General features: G+C 32.0%; 1 protein-coding gene across 2 annotated transcripts; it reads left to right on the top strand.

Annotated features, from left to right (window-relative positions):
- The first annotated feature begins 423 nt into the window (after positions 1 to 423).
- LOC107605631 (ubiquitin-like protein 5) lies at positions 424 to 1,507 on the top strand. Of its 2 annotated transcripts, none has more exons than XM_088491438.1 (3): positions 424 to 607; positions 817 to 1,074; positions 1,303 to 1,507. In XM_088491438.1, exon 2 carries the CDS (start codon positions 838 to 840, stop codon positions 1,057 to 1,059), a length of 222 nt encoding a protein of 73 aa, XP_088347564.1. In that variant the 5' UTR covers positions 424 to 607; positions 817 to 837; the 3' UTR covers positions 1,060 to 1,074; positions 1,303 to 1,507. The 2 variants fall into 2 exon arrangements, with proteins under 2 accessions (XP_088347564.1, XP_088347565.1); XM_088491439.1 differs by having other exon boundaries at positions 793 to 1,074.
- The last annotated feature ends 14,113 nt before the right edge of the window (positions 1,508 to 15,620 follow it).

The raw sequence follows: 15,620 nt of genomic DNA, 5'->3' as shown, positions 1-15,620 counted from the left end.
TAAGATTTTAGACTAATGCATACTATTGTGTTATTTATATTGATTTAAATATTTGGTATTATTAGACAATATTAGTATTGATTATGGTTATGCTTTAATTTTAGAGAAGAGTTGGTTCTTGTTATATTTTTCTAAGTGAATTTTACCATGTTAAATAATGGTTGAAGTATTGGAAATTTGGATATTTTCACATGCTAGCTTATAAGAAGGTATCAAGGTAATGTAGTGTTAATGGCCCGATTTTCACCCGATTTTTACCCGGTATAATCGTCGCCCGAAAGTGTATAGATTTCATCGGACCTAGGATCGGGTTCGAGTCTAATAAATAGGCCCGATATATATTTCGGGCCGGATCTGGATCACATCAAACCCGGTTTCACCCGGCCCATGCACACCTCTATATAAGATATATGAGATTGAGTTAACCCTCTCCATCAGTGACAAAATTCAAAAGCTTCAGACTCTGCACCCTCAAACCCTCAGCCTTTCCTCTCACGATTCACGAACGCGCGAACGCTCACCCTAGCCCTCAGTGACAAAATTCCTCGCACGGTCTCGTCAGAGCGTCTTCGCCGGTCTTTGCTGGTCTGCCCCTATTCTCTGTCGGGTAAGTCAGCCCTTTGATTTTGAAGCATTTGTTCTAATGTCTGGAGTTAGGTTAATTATAATTTATATTTCTCATGCTGATTCTGATTTCTATGATTTACGCGATTAAATCTTTGTGTGGATTCTGTGATTTATGTGTTTATGTTATAATTTTTTATTCTGATTCTTTATTAATTACAGTAGCAGTGTTATAATTTCTGTGAGTTTCAGGGAACGAACCAAGAAGAGAAGATGATCGAGGTGGTTCTGAACGATCGATTGGGGAAGAAGGTCCGCGTGAAATGCAACGATGACGACACCATCGGAGACCTGAAGAAGCTGGTTGCAGCTCAGACAGGAACGAGGGCCGACAAGATTCGCATCCAGAAGTGGTACACCATCTACAAGGATCATATCACCCTCAAAGATTACGAGATCCACGACGGCATGGGCCTCGAGCTCTACTACAACTAAAATCCCTCTTCAAAGGTCTCTTCTTTCTTCCCTGTTGTTGGTTTTGAGTTTATTTAACAATTGGCTTGTTAAAATTTACCTTTGTTGAGCATTGTGGATTCATAATTTTGTTCATCACTAGTAAAGGCTATTTCTTTAAGGAATTGCCCAATTTATGTGCTCATGTTATTGTTTCTGTGCTTGATATTTCCTTGAATGGTATAATAGTATTCGAGACTGATCTTTTGCTGTTGTTTGTTTCAGGTGCAATTAATGGCGTATGTGCTGGTAACTGGATAAATCTGTGGAATGTAACCTTTTGCTTTGTAAAAGACCCCTTTGATTGGAATAATGTACATACCCAAATGATATTGGGTTTAATTTGTTGTTGGAACAATTTGTTATATAACATATATTTGATGTGTTCTTGTTGGATTCATATTAATTGAAACCTCCCCTTCTTATCTTCCTTGCATAGTGTGCTTAATTAAAATTTTTGTTTGATTAGACAATCTTTTGAGGTATTGTTCTTCTAACATTCTTCATAACTGAGAAAGAAAAGATAGTTCTGTGGCCTGTAAATAATCAGTAGTTAGTTTCTTATTCAATGGTTGCTTCCCGAAATATTTCCTTAAAGATGTAGAAATTGGCCCTTGATTGAGAACTTAAAAAAATGAACAAAAGTTTTGTATATCAAAAATATATACTTTACTCTTATCCGAAATTCCTGATTTAATTAACTAGCTACATAACTTGTGAGTGAGTGATTAATAAATTGATGATGATGATGAGTGGTGGAAGCAATATAGGCATGAGCCAAACGCATTCCTAAGTGAACTTGAGAGACTGTAGTAAGGTGAAGTTTATCTGTTTTGAGGGGCAAACCCTTTGCATCAACACACTTCACATTTGGAAGCTTCAACCCTAATTGACCCTTTCTCACTTTCTCAATGTATTTTCCTTCCCCTGATGCAAGTGCTACCTGCATACATTAATTAACATTTTTACATGCCATCTCCTTCATTCATTAATTTCATTTCTCAAACATTATTATATAATATATTTCACCTTTTTAAAACGATTATTATTTTAATTTTTTATACATTAAAACATCAATGTCCTTATATGCAAAATAGATTAATTACGTATCAAAAAAGGAAAAATGGCCATTACTTTAAAACGAATGTAGTATTCTGTATATTTCTTTAGCTTTACTCTCAAGCAACAATAGCTTTTCAATTTGTGCATTTAATCATGTTTCAGATGGAATTATAAAAGGTGGTTGGGGATCGGACCCGCCGCCGCGGGGGGGGGGGGGGGAGGGGCTAAGAATTATTTTATTTAATTTAAGTTAAAATATCTAAAAGTGAATGTTAAATTGTTAATAAAAGAAGCATTATTTTATTAAAAAAGTAAAAAATATGACAAAATATGACAATATAAATTTCGTAAAAAAAATAGTTTTCTTTCTTTGTTTTGTCCCACACATTAAACAAAGGTACATTTGAGCTTCTCGTTTGACTAAACTATACCATTATATTGCAAAATCTTAAATAAATTGGGCCAACATTTTATATTTTTGAAAGGAGAATAATAATATAGTAATTTAGATACAGATGCTATTTCCAGACTATTTTACTTTTTCTATTTTTGTCGACTTTGAATTTAATAAGTGATTCAAATATACATTTCTTTTGTTGTGGAAACTGTATTCATGTTTATAGTTTAAAAATAGAAAAGATGCTAATTCATACAAGTTGAATGGGCCAATTTATTGAATTAGAGCTGGATGCCAATTGCCATTTCTAAGTCTTTTGCAATTACATGAACGGCCACAAATTTTAATATCAATAATGTTTGAGACCATAAAAGATAAACTCAAATAATGTTTGAATATCAGAGCGTCTTCTTCTCGCCGCATCTTCGCCGGTAGTCGCATTTTTGTCGGTCTTCGCGGGTAAATTATCGGTCTTCGTTGATTTATATCTATTCTCTATTCTTATTTTTCGTCGGATAAATTAATTCTGTAAAGTGTAAATTTTGAGATTTTGATTATTTACTTTGATTTTGAAGCATTTGTTATAATGTCTGGAATTAGAATAATTATAATTTATATTTTTGATTCTGATTTTTATTAATTTATGTGATTCAATCTTTGTGGATTCTGTTATTTAAGTGTTCAATAATACTCCACATCTATATAAAAAATCTAACCAAGTCATTCAAGCACTTTTTTGTTAGTCACCAAAAAAAACTTTCAAAAAGTAAAAAAAAAAAAGCACTTTTTTGTTAACGCGCCTCCCCCCTCTCCCAAATTACATGAAATACACGCGTGCCCCCATCTCCCTCCTATCAACGTAACAGATTTACGTAAACATTTTCTTCAACGTAAACATTCTTTTTCTTCTTCTCTTCTTCAACGTTAACGATTTGCATTGTAATTTTTGGATCTGCTGCTCGTCGTTTTTCTTCCTTTTTTCTTCTCTTCTGCTCATTGTTTTTTTCTTCTCGTCCTTCTTCTTCCTATTCTTCTTCGATTTTGTGAATTTATCTTCTTCGTTTTCAAATTTCAATATTTTACCAAAACAATAAATGATTCAACTTCAAATCAGTTGAATGAGAGCATTTTAGATTATTCTTCTGAAACAAATCAAACGGATGAGGTTTGGATTATTTTTTGAATCGAATTGAATGGAATGCAATTGTTAAATTGAATTGATAATCTCTAAATTGTAGACATAGGTGATGAATTTGAAAAACTCTAAATTAAATTAGTGATGACTAAACATTATTAATATGATTAATTGTAAAATTATTAATTTGATTTTGATTCATATGTATTAATTATATAATTTTGCTGTGCAGATTTTGCTATTGGGTCGAAAAAAATAGCAAGCACAAGATGTTGGAAGTGAATCAGTATTGGTTATAAAAATTGTTAAATGTTATGGCTGAAGCAATATTTTGATTGCCCAATTGTATTAAAGAAAAACACATTTAGCCTTGAGCAAAAACAGTTATATTAATTGGCTGAATTATTTCTATGTTTAGTTGGGACAGAATTCAATCTTTATGACTATTAGCCCAAATTAATTTTTGTTGGCTTGCTTGGTCCGAAATGAAGAAAAGAGAGAAAGCAAATGCTTCTTGCTTCCAACTGATCTCTCTCTCATATGGTGGATTCCAAATTTAATTCAATTATCATTAATCACATGGGAACAATGAGAGAGAAATTAACAATTGATTTGATTGTCATCATCAATGCTACACGCCACCTAAAGCAGAAAAAGGGAAGTAAATTAATTCATTTTAATTTCTTCATTCAAATCCATTAAAAGTTCTCTCTCTTCTCTCACATCCATCTTCTTCATTCGGTCACTTCACAGAGAAAGCATGGAAGCTTTTGCAAGCTATCAGAGTGATGAAGAAGAAGCTAGAAGCAAGCTAAAGACCATTGTAATGATGGCAAGAAAAAGAAAAAGAAAACAAAAAGTATGTTGTGGCTGAGATCTTCACTAAAAAGAGGTAAGATTTGGTGAAGTAAGTTCATGCTCTCCATACCAAAAATGGAAGTAGATGATCTCGGTCAGAGGAAGAAGATCTCAGAGGCATGGCTCGTCTCTGCTTTGTGTTCTTTCATCACAGAAGGTAGCTAAGGAGGCTACGTGAAGGAGGAAGCAAAAGTGGAGCAGGAGGAGCTGTCATGCATCAAGAACGCATCAAGGGCTTGGAATGCAAGTCAAGATGGATGGCCCAGATTGGTGAAGATTAGTGCAAAGAGAAAATACAGAGGTAATTGCATGTTGGGTTTGACATTCAGTTTCCTCTCCTCTCTCTCTGGCCGAACCGGTTCTGGTTTGAAGAAGAAGAAGCTTAGCTTGATTCAACAGTTTCAACCGTGGAGGCTTCCCATTTTATAAATAAGGGAGAACAGCTAGGGTTTGAAGCAAGGAGTTAAGAGTGCAAAGTACAGAATTCTCATAGCTACCCAAGCTAACAGAAGTTCTTCTCCTTCAATATTTTCTGTTTTATATTTTTCTGTTTAATTTTGTCTGTCTTGAGTCTCATGGAAAAAGGCAAACAATGATGTTTGTAAGAAAAATCTATAGAGCGGAAAAAGACAGAGAGTGCAAAATTAAAAGAAAAAGCCATATATGTCCTTAGAGGTCCTTTGTACATCTGTATTGTGTTTCATGATTCTGTGGGAATTTCCTTGCAAGTTGGGTTAGCACTTAGCAATTGAAAGCTTGGCAGTGACCAAGTCAAGTTCAGGATTGGGGATTAGATTCTGGACTTGTCCTGGATAGGAAGGATAGTTCCTAGGGAGAATTGGTGTATGTAATCATGATGATTATAGTGAAATTCTATCATTGTTGTGATGGAGACTGGATGTAGGCTGCATTACACTTGGCAGCTGAACCAGGATACTTCGTGGTGTGATCTTCTATCTCTCTTCTACTCCGTTTCTGTTTCTGCTACATAGGAGATAAAACTGAAAAATATCTCTTGCCTGGTTACGAGATAAAAAGAAAAAGTCTCGTGGCTAGGTACGAGACAAAAAGCAAAAAGTCTCCAGAAGTTGTTTCAAAGGCCAGCAAGTGTTATTAAGTGAAAAGGAGGCTAAGATTCAACCCCCCTTCTCTTAGCCACTAATAAACCATCAACAGGTGTTTTGAATTTGATTTTATATAATGGATAATGTTCCGTTTAGTACTATACAGTTGATTCACCTTAATAACGTGTTTGGTTCATTATGCAGAAAGCTATTTTGAATTTGATTTTACATAATGGATAATATTCTGTTCATTTAGTACTATACAGTTGTTTCACCTTAATAACGTGTTCGGTTCATTATGCAAACCAGGTGTGTTGTGGATGAACAATTTGTCCCAAAGGTCGGGATGACTTTCAAGACACTAGAAGAAGGTGAAAAGTTCTACAAAAATTATTCCAAACTTGCTGATTTTTCTACCAAAATAAGGAACAGGACTCGGAAGGGAGACGAGATTAAGAATCAACTAATCGTATGCAACAGAGAGGCGATGTGGAAATCGAAGATATCTCCAATTCTAAATAGTCACTTTTTTGTGTTAGTCTTTATTGAATAGTCACTTTTTTGTGTTTGATATTAGCTTTATGAAATTCTTTATTGAATACTCACTTTTTTGTTTATTGAATAATTAAATTATTCTGTTATGTCAAAGAGTTTAGGTGTTTCTAAAATTAAATATTGATAGCAATATTTTTTTAAAATTTAGCTCTCTGCTATATTGATATATGAATTTTTTCGGTTCATCCAATGTATTAATTTTGGTTCATTTATTTTTTTGAGGCTCTTAATGTTTGATAAATACATTGATTTCATTCACTGTGAACTTGAAACAAAACAGCAGCCAGACAGTTTCAACAGATATATACATTAACATTTCAGACCGACAGGACAAGGACTAATCAATCTTAAATCAGATATATACATTAACATTAGATTTGCAATAACATTACATTAATATTCACATATATACATTGAAAGAAGTAGTATTTGCTTTTTTAAACAAGTTAAACAAAATAATCCTAATTACAATCAGTCAAACAAATTATATCCTATTTACTATCTATATCCCCACTTGTGAAATTACAATAAGGGTTGGAGATGACAGCAGATGGCTTTGGGAGTCTTATTGCTTCAGATGCTCGAATTACTTGGTCTCTGATTTTGGTGATAAATATATTTAATGTGTGCATATGCTTACGTTATAGCGCGGTTTTTCCTTCTTTGTCACCATTGTCTTCTTTATTTTTGCTGTAAGGACAAAAAAATTTGGCCAATACTTCACTCAATACACCGATAAGCACAAGCATGCATGTTTTAATCAAGTGAATTAAATTGGTCAACCCAACTGAACCGAACACCATTCATGTGCTGAATAAAATGTGATAAACATTTAATCATCAAGAAAAACTTTTCTGCATGCAAAAGAACTTAACTGAACACATAACAATAAAGTGAATCAAAATGACCAACACTACTAAACCGAACATTAATCATGTGCTAAATAAAACGTGATAAACATTCTATCATCAAGTAAATCATTTCTACATGCAAAAGGACTCAACTAAATACACTAACAATCAAATGAATGAAAATAACCAACTCCACCAAACTGAATTTCATTGATGTTCTGAATAAAATTTGATAAATATTAAATCAGCAAGAAAAATATTTCTGCATGCCAAAGAATTCAACTGAACACACCAACAATCAGGTGAATCAAATGACAAACACCAGTGAACCGAACACCAATCATGTACTGAATAAAACATGATAAACATTCAATCATCAAGTAAATCATTTCTGCATGCAAAAGGACTCAACTAAACACACTAACATTCAAATGAATGAAAATGAGCAACTCCACTGAACAAAAAGAAAATAAGAACACATTTCCATTCCTATGCCCTAGTTACGCCAAAAATTGGAATCAGATTAAATCAATCTACTAAACGAAGTAACTCAATTCAGTAAACCTAAAATGCAACTAGGAGAAATGCGAGATTGCAATATTTTAAATGAACAGTAGTTTTTATCATAGATTTCGCAGTCTCTGTTCTTGTTTTCATTCGTTTTTTCTTTTTCCTTTCGAAATCTTCTCGTGATTCTTTTCCAATAACGGTTTTCGCAGAGAACACGAGTGAAATTTGAGAAATTTTGAGAGAGATTCGAAGTTCTTGAATAGCAGTTTCAATGTTGAAGAAGGAACATTGTTTCATATTCAATGCGCGAATGAATATATTAACGTTTTCTGTGCTCTGGGCGCGTGTAATACACGCTTATTTAATGGTAGGGGTGGCAAAACGGGTTGAACCCGTCGGGTCGACCCGCTAAACCTGCTAAAAAGGTCGGGTCGGGCTAGAATTTGGAGCCCGCCAAATTCAAAAAATCCACCAAACCCGCACCGCCAAATTGGCGGGTTTTGGCGGGACAGGGCGGGCCGGTCCGCCGGGCCGATGATTTTTATTTTTTTATTTTTATTAAATAAAAGAGTGATTACTATTATAAAATTAATAATTATAGAATTTTCAAACACATTTTTTTATTTTTGTTTTTATTCTTCTTTTAGTTATTAACTTTATTTATTTTATTTTACAATTTTCGATATTTGTTCGAATTATGTGACTTATTTTTTAAAATAAAGATAGTTCTATTGACAAATATTATTTTGAACAATTTTATTGAGGTTAAAAATTAAAAAAAAAAGATAATAAAAAAATTATATTATAATTTGACTATTTTTTATTTGTATTTGATTTTTTAATTATTATTTTTTAGTTAATTTTAATGAATTTTATTTAAAAAAAAAAAAGAGCCAAGCGGGCTAACCCGCCGACCCGCCAATCCGCCATAAAGCGGGACGGACTAGCATTTTAAACCCATTTTAGTTGGCGGACGGGCCGGTCTGTCCCGTTTATGGGGCGAGCCTAAGCAGAGCGGGACTGGTTGGGGTGACCTGCTTTACCACCCCTATTTAATGGTATTGGATTTTTTTGGTATTGGATAAGCTTGGATGGACTTGGATAAAAAATTATATAGATGTGTAGCATGACTGTTATGTGTTTATGTTATAGTTTTTTATTTGTTAGTTATAATTTCTGTGAGTTAGGTTAATTATAATTATAATTATACTTTATATTTGTTAATTTATATTTATCTGTGATTTTTGTAATTTATGTGGTTTTGTAACGTCTGTAATTTAATTTTTGTGATTTTCTACAAATTGTTCTTTATAATTTGATTTATGTGATTTATTGTGAATTGTTGTGTATATGTGATTATAGTTTTATTGTTCTGTGACTCTATAGAATGTCTCTTCTAATTTATGTGATATTAAATGTTTGTTGCTGTTAATATTTTTGGAAACTATTAACACGATGTTTATAATGACAACAAAGGATTATTTAGTTTTTTTTAGTTTTAATTTTTTTTATTTTTTATTTTTAAAAAATTTGCGAATATTTGTGGATTTCCGGTCCCCGACAAATACAAAATTCCTGTTATCTGTTGCGAAAATAGGACAAGAACGAAATTAAATATAGAGATGATCTCATCTTTGTGGATATCCATTGCCATTCCTATTTAAAATTAGTAAAAAATATTTATATCTAAACCAACATTATATTTTTTATTATTTTATTAATATCTTATAATTTAAATTAAAAGATAATAACAATATTTTTAATATACTATTATATTGGTCAACTAAAGCTATAAATATCAACCTTTCTTTTTCCAAAGTTAGAATCAGACTCAAAGAGCTGCAGGTATTATTTCTGTGCATGCTGCTTCCTTGAATGGTATAATAGTACTTGAGATTGAGACTGATCTTTTAATGTTATTTATTTCATATACTATTAATGGCCTGATATATAGTATGTGCTGGATTGGATAAATGTGTCAAATGTAATTTTTGACTTGTAAAAGACCCCTTTGATTGGAATAATGTACATATCTAAATGATATTGGGTTTAATTTATATTCCTCGTAAAAGATTCAAGGTTTGATGTCTAGACTTGAGGAACCACTATGGGTTTGGTTCCAAAATTCATTGATTAAGGAACCACAATGGGTTTGATCAAGTGTTGTTGTGTTGTTAAAGTGTAATAAAAAACAAAAGAATTTTCTTTTTTTTTTTGTTGGTACTGCGCGGGCTGTCCCGCCACTATTGTCCTTATAATTATTAAAATTTAATAAATAAAATAAAATTTTAAAATTTATATAATTATTATTATATACATAATATAAATTAAAATAAAATTTTAAACATGATATAATTTATTAATTATTTTATTAATTATTTTACATATATTATATATATTATATATTAAAATTATATATATTATATATATATCGAAGTGGTTATTACCTAAACTCAGTCTCGTCCTGTCCCGAGTGGGTAAGGACGGGTGGATACCGAGTTCGGATAGTGTTACCATGGGCCAATGTAGGAAAAATAAATAAATAAAATATTTAAAATAAAATATTAATGTTGATTCGGTCTAATTTAGGTAAATAATTTAAATAAAATCTTTTAAAAAAAGAACTTAAAATATAAGGATTTTTATTAATAGTAGTTTATAAATAAATTATTTTATTTTTGAATTATTAGTTATAGAAGTACTTGTTTTAAAATTATAGCGTTTGGATAAATAACTCAAATAAATACAATTTTTTTATACAAGACAATAAATATTAAAATAAGGATGATAACAAATACCTTCTTATAAAATTCTAATTCACAATAATTTTTATGACAATGTTAAAAAAATTATTGTGTAGTTAGTGCTTGGTGTTTTATTATGTATGATATAATAGGCAAAAATTAAAAATAAATATAAAATATGTGTCATGCATGTTTTGTTGTTGTTTTTTTATGAAATTGCCATTTTTTTTTTTGCTTAATATGCATCCCTTATGTTCAAATAATTAAAACGGTAGCATATATTATGCAGTGACGTGGAATTATGTATGAGTTGCTAGGTTTTTCTATATTTTCAGTTTTGAAGGATAGATACTGTGAATGAAATAATCAATATGCTGATTTGATCCTCAAAAACACATTTGTCAATATATGTTAAGCCTCAACTTTTTTTTTGGTACTAAAAATAGGGAGACTTGAATTTGCAAACTCTTAGATGATTATGGAAAGATTATACTATTTGAGCTATAATTCATTGGCATGTTAACCCTCAACTTAAATTAAGTTAATCTTTGTTTATATATATATAAACACTAAAAATTAATTATTAAAATAATTATTTATATAATATATATATTAAAAATAATTTAAATAATATATGTATATAAATAAATATATATTAATTAATTTAGTAACTAATTTTTCTAATATATATATAAAAAATGATTTTGGTAGGGAACTAAATAGAAAGATAATCAACTAGAGCTAATTAATTGAAAAATAAAAAATCTATTATAAAAAAAAACTTTTCACTAAATTTTTTAAATTTTAAAACTAAAAATACAAAGAATTGACTTATGGTGACTTAGATCGTAGTTAATTCTCTAAATTAAAAAAAAAATCAAAAAAAAAAACCACGAGAAACAAAAACATGGCCCATGCGCCCCCCTCCCCCTCTTATTCAGCACCAAGGAGTGCCTTCAAATAAAAATGTTTAGTCACTATGGTCTGGTAGAGCACAGGATTAGACGAAGGTTTGAGCTAAGGCCAATATTCACATATATTATTCACATATAGATTACTAATCTACATGGTATACAGCGACTAAACATGTTTGGTGGTGAACAAATATTTTATTCAAACAAAAACCAGCCGAACGCACGTAAATTTTATCATTATCTCTCACATTCTTTTTATTTTTTGTACATCCTTATTATGTATCAGAATCTACAGGTTGAGCCAAAGCTATGGCCTTAGAAATGCAAATACAATAGATAATAACAAGGTTTTTTCTTATGTATATAAATAAAAAACAGAATGATTGAGCTCCCAAAACTAGTTTATGTGTGTGGTTTGCTTTCTACTGAAACACTGAAGGACTTTTTAAATGGTTTAATTTATTTATGATTAAAATATATGTAATAATCAGCTATTCATTCTCCATTAACGAGGTCTAACACAAGTGATAATTGTTTGGATTATTTTAAGTCCAATCTTTGGAGGCAGCAAAACAACGTGTGTGCAATAGTTTTCATAACTAGGATTAGTAGTAGTTGGCTTCTGATCTTTGGATAAATGATGGTTTATACCTTTTAAAGAGCAGAAAACACAATCATTCCGCTGAAAAATAACAATCACAACTATTACAAAATGTACATGCTTGTGTATAATGTTAGGAAATTATTTGATTTTCTAACTTATTTGTGGACAATATATATATTAATTATAATCACAAATTATGCTATTTCAAATTAAATGACTTATATAATGGTGATCTCATTTATTGTTATAAATGCTAAATTGAATAAGTCATTATTACTTTTGATTTGGAATTAAATGAGAATAAAACCGGATATTATCTTTTTGTTCCTTAGATAATTATCTTTTTTGGATTTTAGATATATTATCTTTTGGGCTTTAGATACTATTTTATTTGGGTTTAAGGGTTTAATGGGTGCCATGCTCAAATATAAATAAACCTTCAGGTTTCGGTCCCCAATATACCAAAAGCCGCCTTCGTTACTCTTTCTCCATCAAAAGAGTTGCAGTTCAGCCTCCTAGGAATACAGAAGGCTTTGGTTGAGGAAGATCAAAAAACCACAAGATCCAAACTCTTCCAATCGTATGATTTATGTTTATGAATTCAGGTACGCTTCCGCATTATGATATATATATATTTTTGGTGATTCAATATGGATGATCTAAGTTATTGAAATTAATTTATTCCAACAAGTGGTATCAGAGCCATCCATGATTTAGTCATAAAAAATATCAGCGTTATATTATTTTATTTGGATCGATATATGTATGTGTGTCATATATAATTGGTATTGATCCACGAGCACAAAGATTATTTGTTTTAACGCAAACGCCCTGGATTGCAATTATTTGTATATATACGTGTAACATCATATATATATTATTGCGTGCTTATAACAAGCATATTTTGGTTACCTTCTTTTATATGATATGGCATTCATAATATTTATGTTCATTGTGACCGTATATGAACTCTTGGCATTTGGTTTCAAAATATATATGTTATCATATCCAATTTTGATATAATAATAATTGATTTATTTTTAAAATATTAATAGAGTATTATTATGATTGTTTTAATTTTAATTCTCTGTGCTATTAATTTAATACAAATTAATAGATTATCCTTTTGGGATATAAGGATTATTATACCCATCTGTTTTATAAAGATTTGGTTTTGAAATAGATTGATTGAACATTATGCGCCTCTTTTGTGAAAATTAATTTATTCAAAACATTAGGAATATGATGATATGTAATTCATGCGAATATTGGTCAGCCCAAAGGAAGGTCTATATTTGGCCGAATTACATACACATATTGATAGTAAATACATGTTTGGGTATAACCAATTAAGAATAAAGTAATACTTATTATTTATGCGAACAATAATCGGCCCAAAGGAAGTTTATTGTTTGGCCAAATAATAAGCATTGCACACTTCTGTTTATTTTCTATTAATTATGCGGTTAATAATCGGCCCAAAGGAAGGTTATTGTTTGGCCAATTAATAGAAAATATATGCGGTAATAAATAGGTTGCGAAGTTTAAGTTTCCATGTGCACATTAAGTCGGTCCAAAGAAAGACTTAATGTGTGACAGGAATTTTGACAATATTTGATTACTGCAATGAGAGTATCACTTACAGTTAATTTTTCTATCCAAAGATTGAAAATTAATGTTGTGCTGGATATCTCAATATGGATTTTTTACCCATTAATTAACTAATATTTACTGCATGTTCTTTTTGTTCTAATCTAGAAACTATGGCTTTAGCTACCAATGTTTCTGCGCAAATTAGCAGTATTCCTATGCTGAATGGTACAAACTTTAAAGTTTGGAAGGATACCGTGGAGATTGTCCTCGGTTGTATGGATCTGGATATAGCACTTCGAGAGGAGAAACCCACTTCCACTTCGGAAAATCTCAATGAGATTAAAATAGAGAAGTGGGAGAGATCCAATCGAATGAGCATTATGATCATGAAACGCTCAATTCCTGAGGCGTTTCGGGGCTCAATTACTGAGGATAAAGATGCCAAACAGTTCCTAAAGGATGTTGAGAAATTCTTTACTAAGAAATTCAGTGCTCACATGGCTTTATCTTCTCAGTATAAAAGAAAGCGTGATACTACTGCGGATGCGCCTTCTCAACAGAAAAAAGGCTAAGAAACAGGATCAAGTTTCAACCTGTTTCTTCTGTAAGAAGGTGGGACACATGAAGAATGATTGTACTAAATATGCCACTTTGCGTGTAAAGAAGGGTATAATTCTTACTTTCGTTTGTTCTGAGGCTAGTTTAAGTTATGCACCTGTTGATACTTGGTGGGTAGATTCTGCTGCTACTACTCATGTAAGTGTCACTATGCAGGGTTGCCTGTTGAGCCGACCGCCAAGTGATGCTGAAAGATACATCTACGTGGCAGACGACAATATAGTTGCAGTCAAAGCTATAGGAACCTTTAGATTATGTTCCACGAGTGGATTTTACTTGGATTTATTAGAGACATTTTATGTACCGTCATTTAGACGAAATTTGGTTTCTGTTTCTCGTTTGGACAAATCAGGTTATTTTTGTTCATTCGGAGACAATAAAGTCAGTCTCTTTTACAATTCGAATAATATTTGCTCTGGTCATTTGGTGGATAATCTATATAGGCTTAACTTAAATTCCTATAATAATGAAATACTGCAAACGGGTACAAAACAAAAACTGAATGAGAATTCGGCATCATTATGGCACAAACACCTAGGCCACATCTCTAAACAGAGAATTCAGAGGCTCGTGTCGGATGGAATTATCGAACCCCTAAATTTGGCGGACTTTGAAGTCTGCATTGAGTGCATAAAGGGGAAAAGGACAAACGAAAGGAAATTAGGTGCCGAGAGAGCTAAAGATGTCTTAGAACTAATACATACCGATATATGTGGCCCATTCCCTACTGTCTCTTGGAATGGACAACGGTACTTTATTACGTTCATAGATGATTACTCTCGTTACGGGTATCTATATTTAATTCATGAAAAGTTCCAAACCTTGGATGTTTTCAAGTCTTTCAAAGCTGAAGTTGAACTTCAACTTGGAAAGAAAATTAAAGCTGTCAAATCTGATCGTGGTGGTGAATACTACGGAAGATATGACAGTTCAGGAGAGCAACGTCCTGGGCCCTTTGCTCTTTTCCTAGAGGAGTGTGGTATTGTTCCGCAATACACTATGCCAGGCAAACCTAGCATGAATGGTGTTGCAGAGCGAAGGAACCGAACTCTTAAGGACATGGTGAGAAGTATGATTAGTCATTCTTCCTTGCCTGAATCACTCTGGGGAGAAGCCTTAAAGACCGCAGTGTACATCCTTAATAGGGTGCCAAGCAAAGCAGTTAACAAAACCCCATATGAAATTTGGACTGGGAAAAGGCCTAGTATAAAGCATATGCATATTTGGGGATGTCCAGCTGAGGCGCGACCTTATAGGCCGCATGAAAGAAAATTGGACTCAAGGACAATTAGTTGCTACTTTGTTGGTTACGCTGAGCGTTCACGGGGGTACAAGTTTTACAATCCTGCATCAAGGTCTATTTTTGAGACGGGAAATGCGAGATTTCTTGAGGATGTTGAGTTTGGAGGGGAAGGAAATATTAGGAATGTTGCTTTTGATGAGGATTCTATAACTGACAATGATCAGGACCTTGTGCCTATTATTGTTCAAGATACAGTTATTGTACAAAAGCACAATGAGAATCCTGTTGTAAATCCAGCTACAGTACAAGAGAACAATGAGAATATTGTTATTGCTCAAGATACTGCTACAGTACAGAAAAATAATGAGAATCCTCCTCAAACCCAACCCATACAG

This window comes from Arachis ipaensis, chromosome B6 (genome assembly GCF_059453495.1).
Source record: "Arachis ipaensis isolate K30076 ecotype BB chromosome B6, ASM5945349v1, whole genome shotgun sequence".
NCBI lineage: Eukaryota > Viridiplantae > Streptophyta > Magnoliopsida > Fabales > Fabaceae > Arachis > Arachis ipaensis.
The sequence above is the reverse complement of the archived record's forward strand: the minus strand, read 5'-3'. Positions and strand labels throughout refer to the sequence as shown.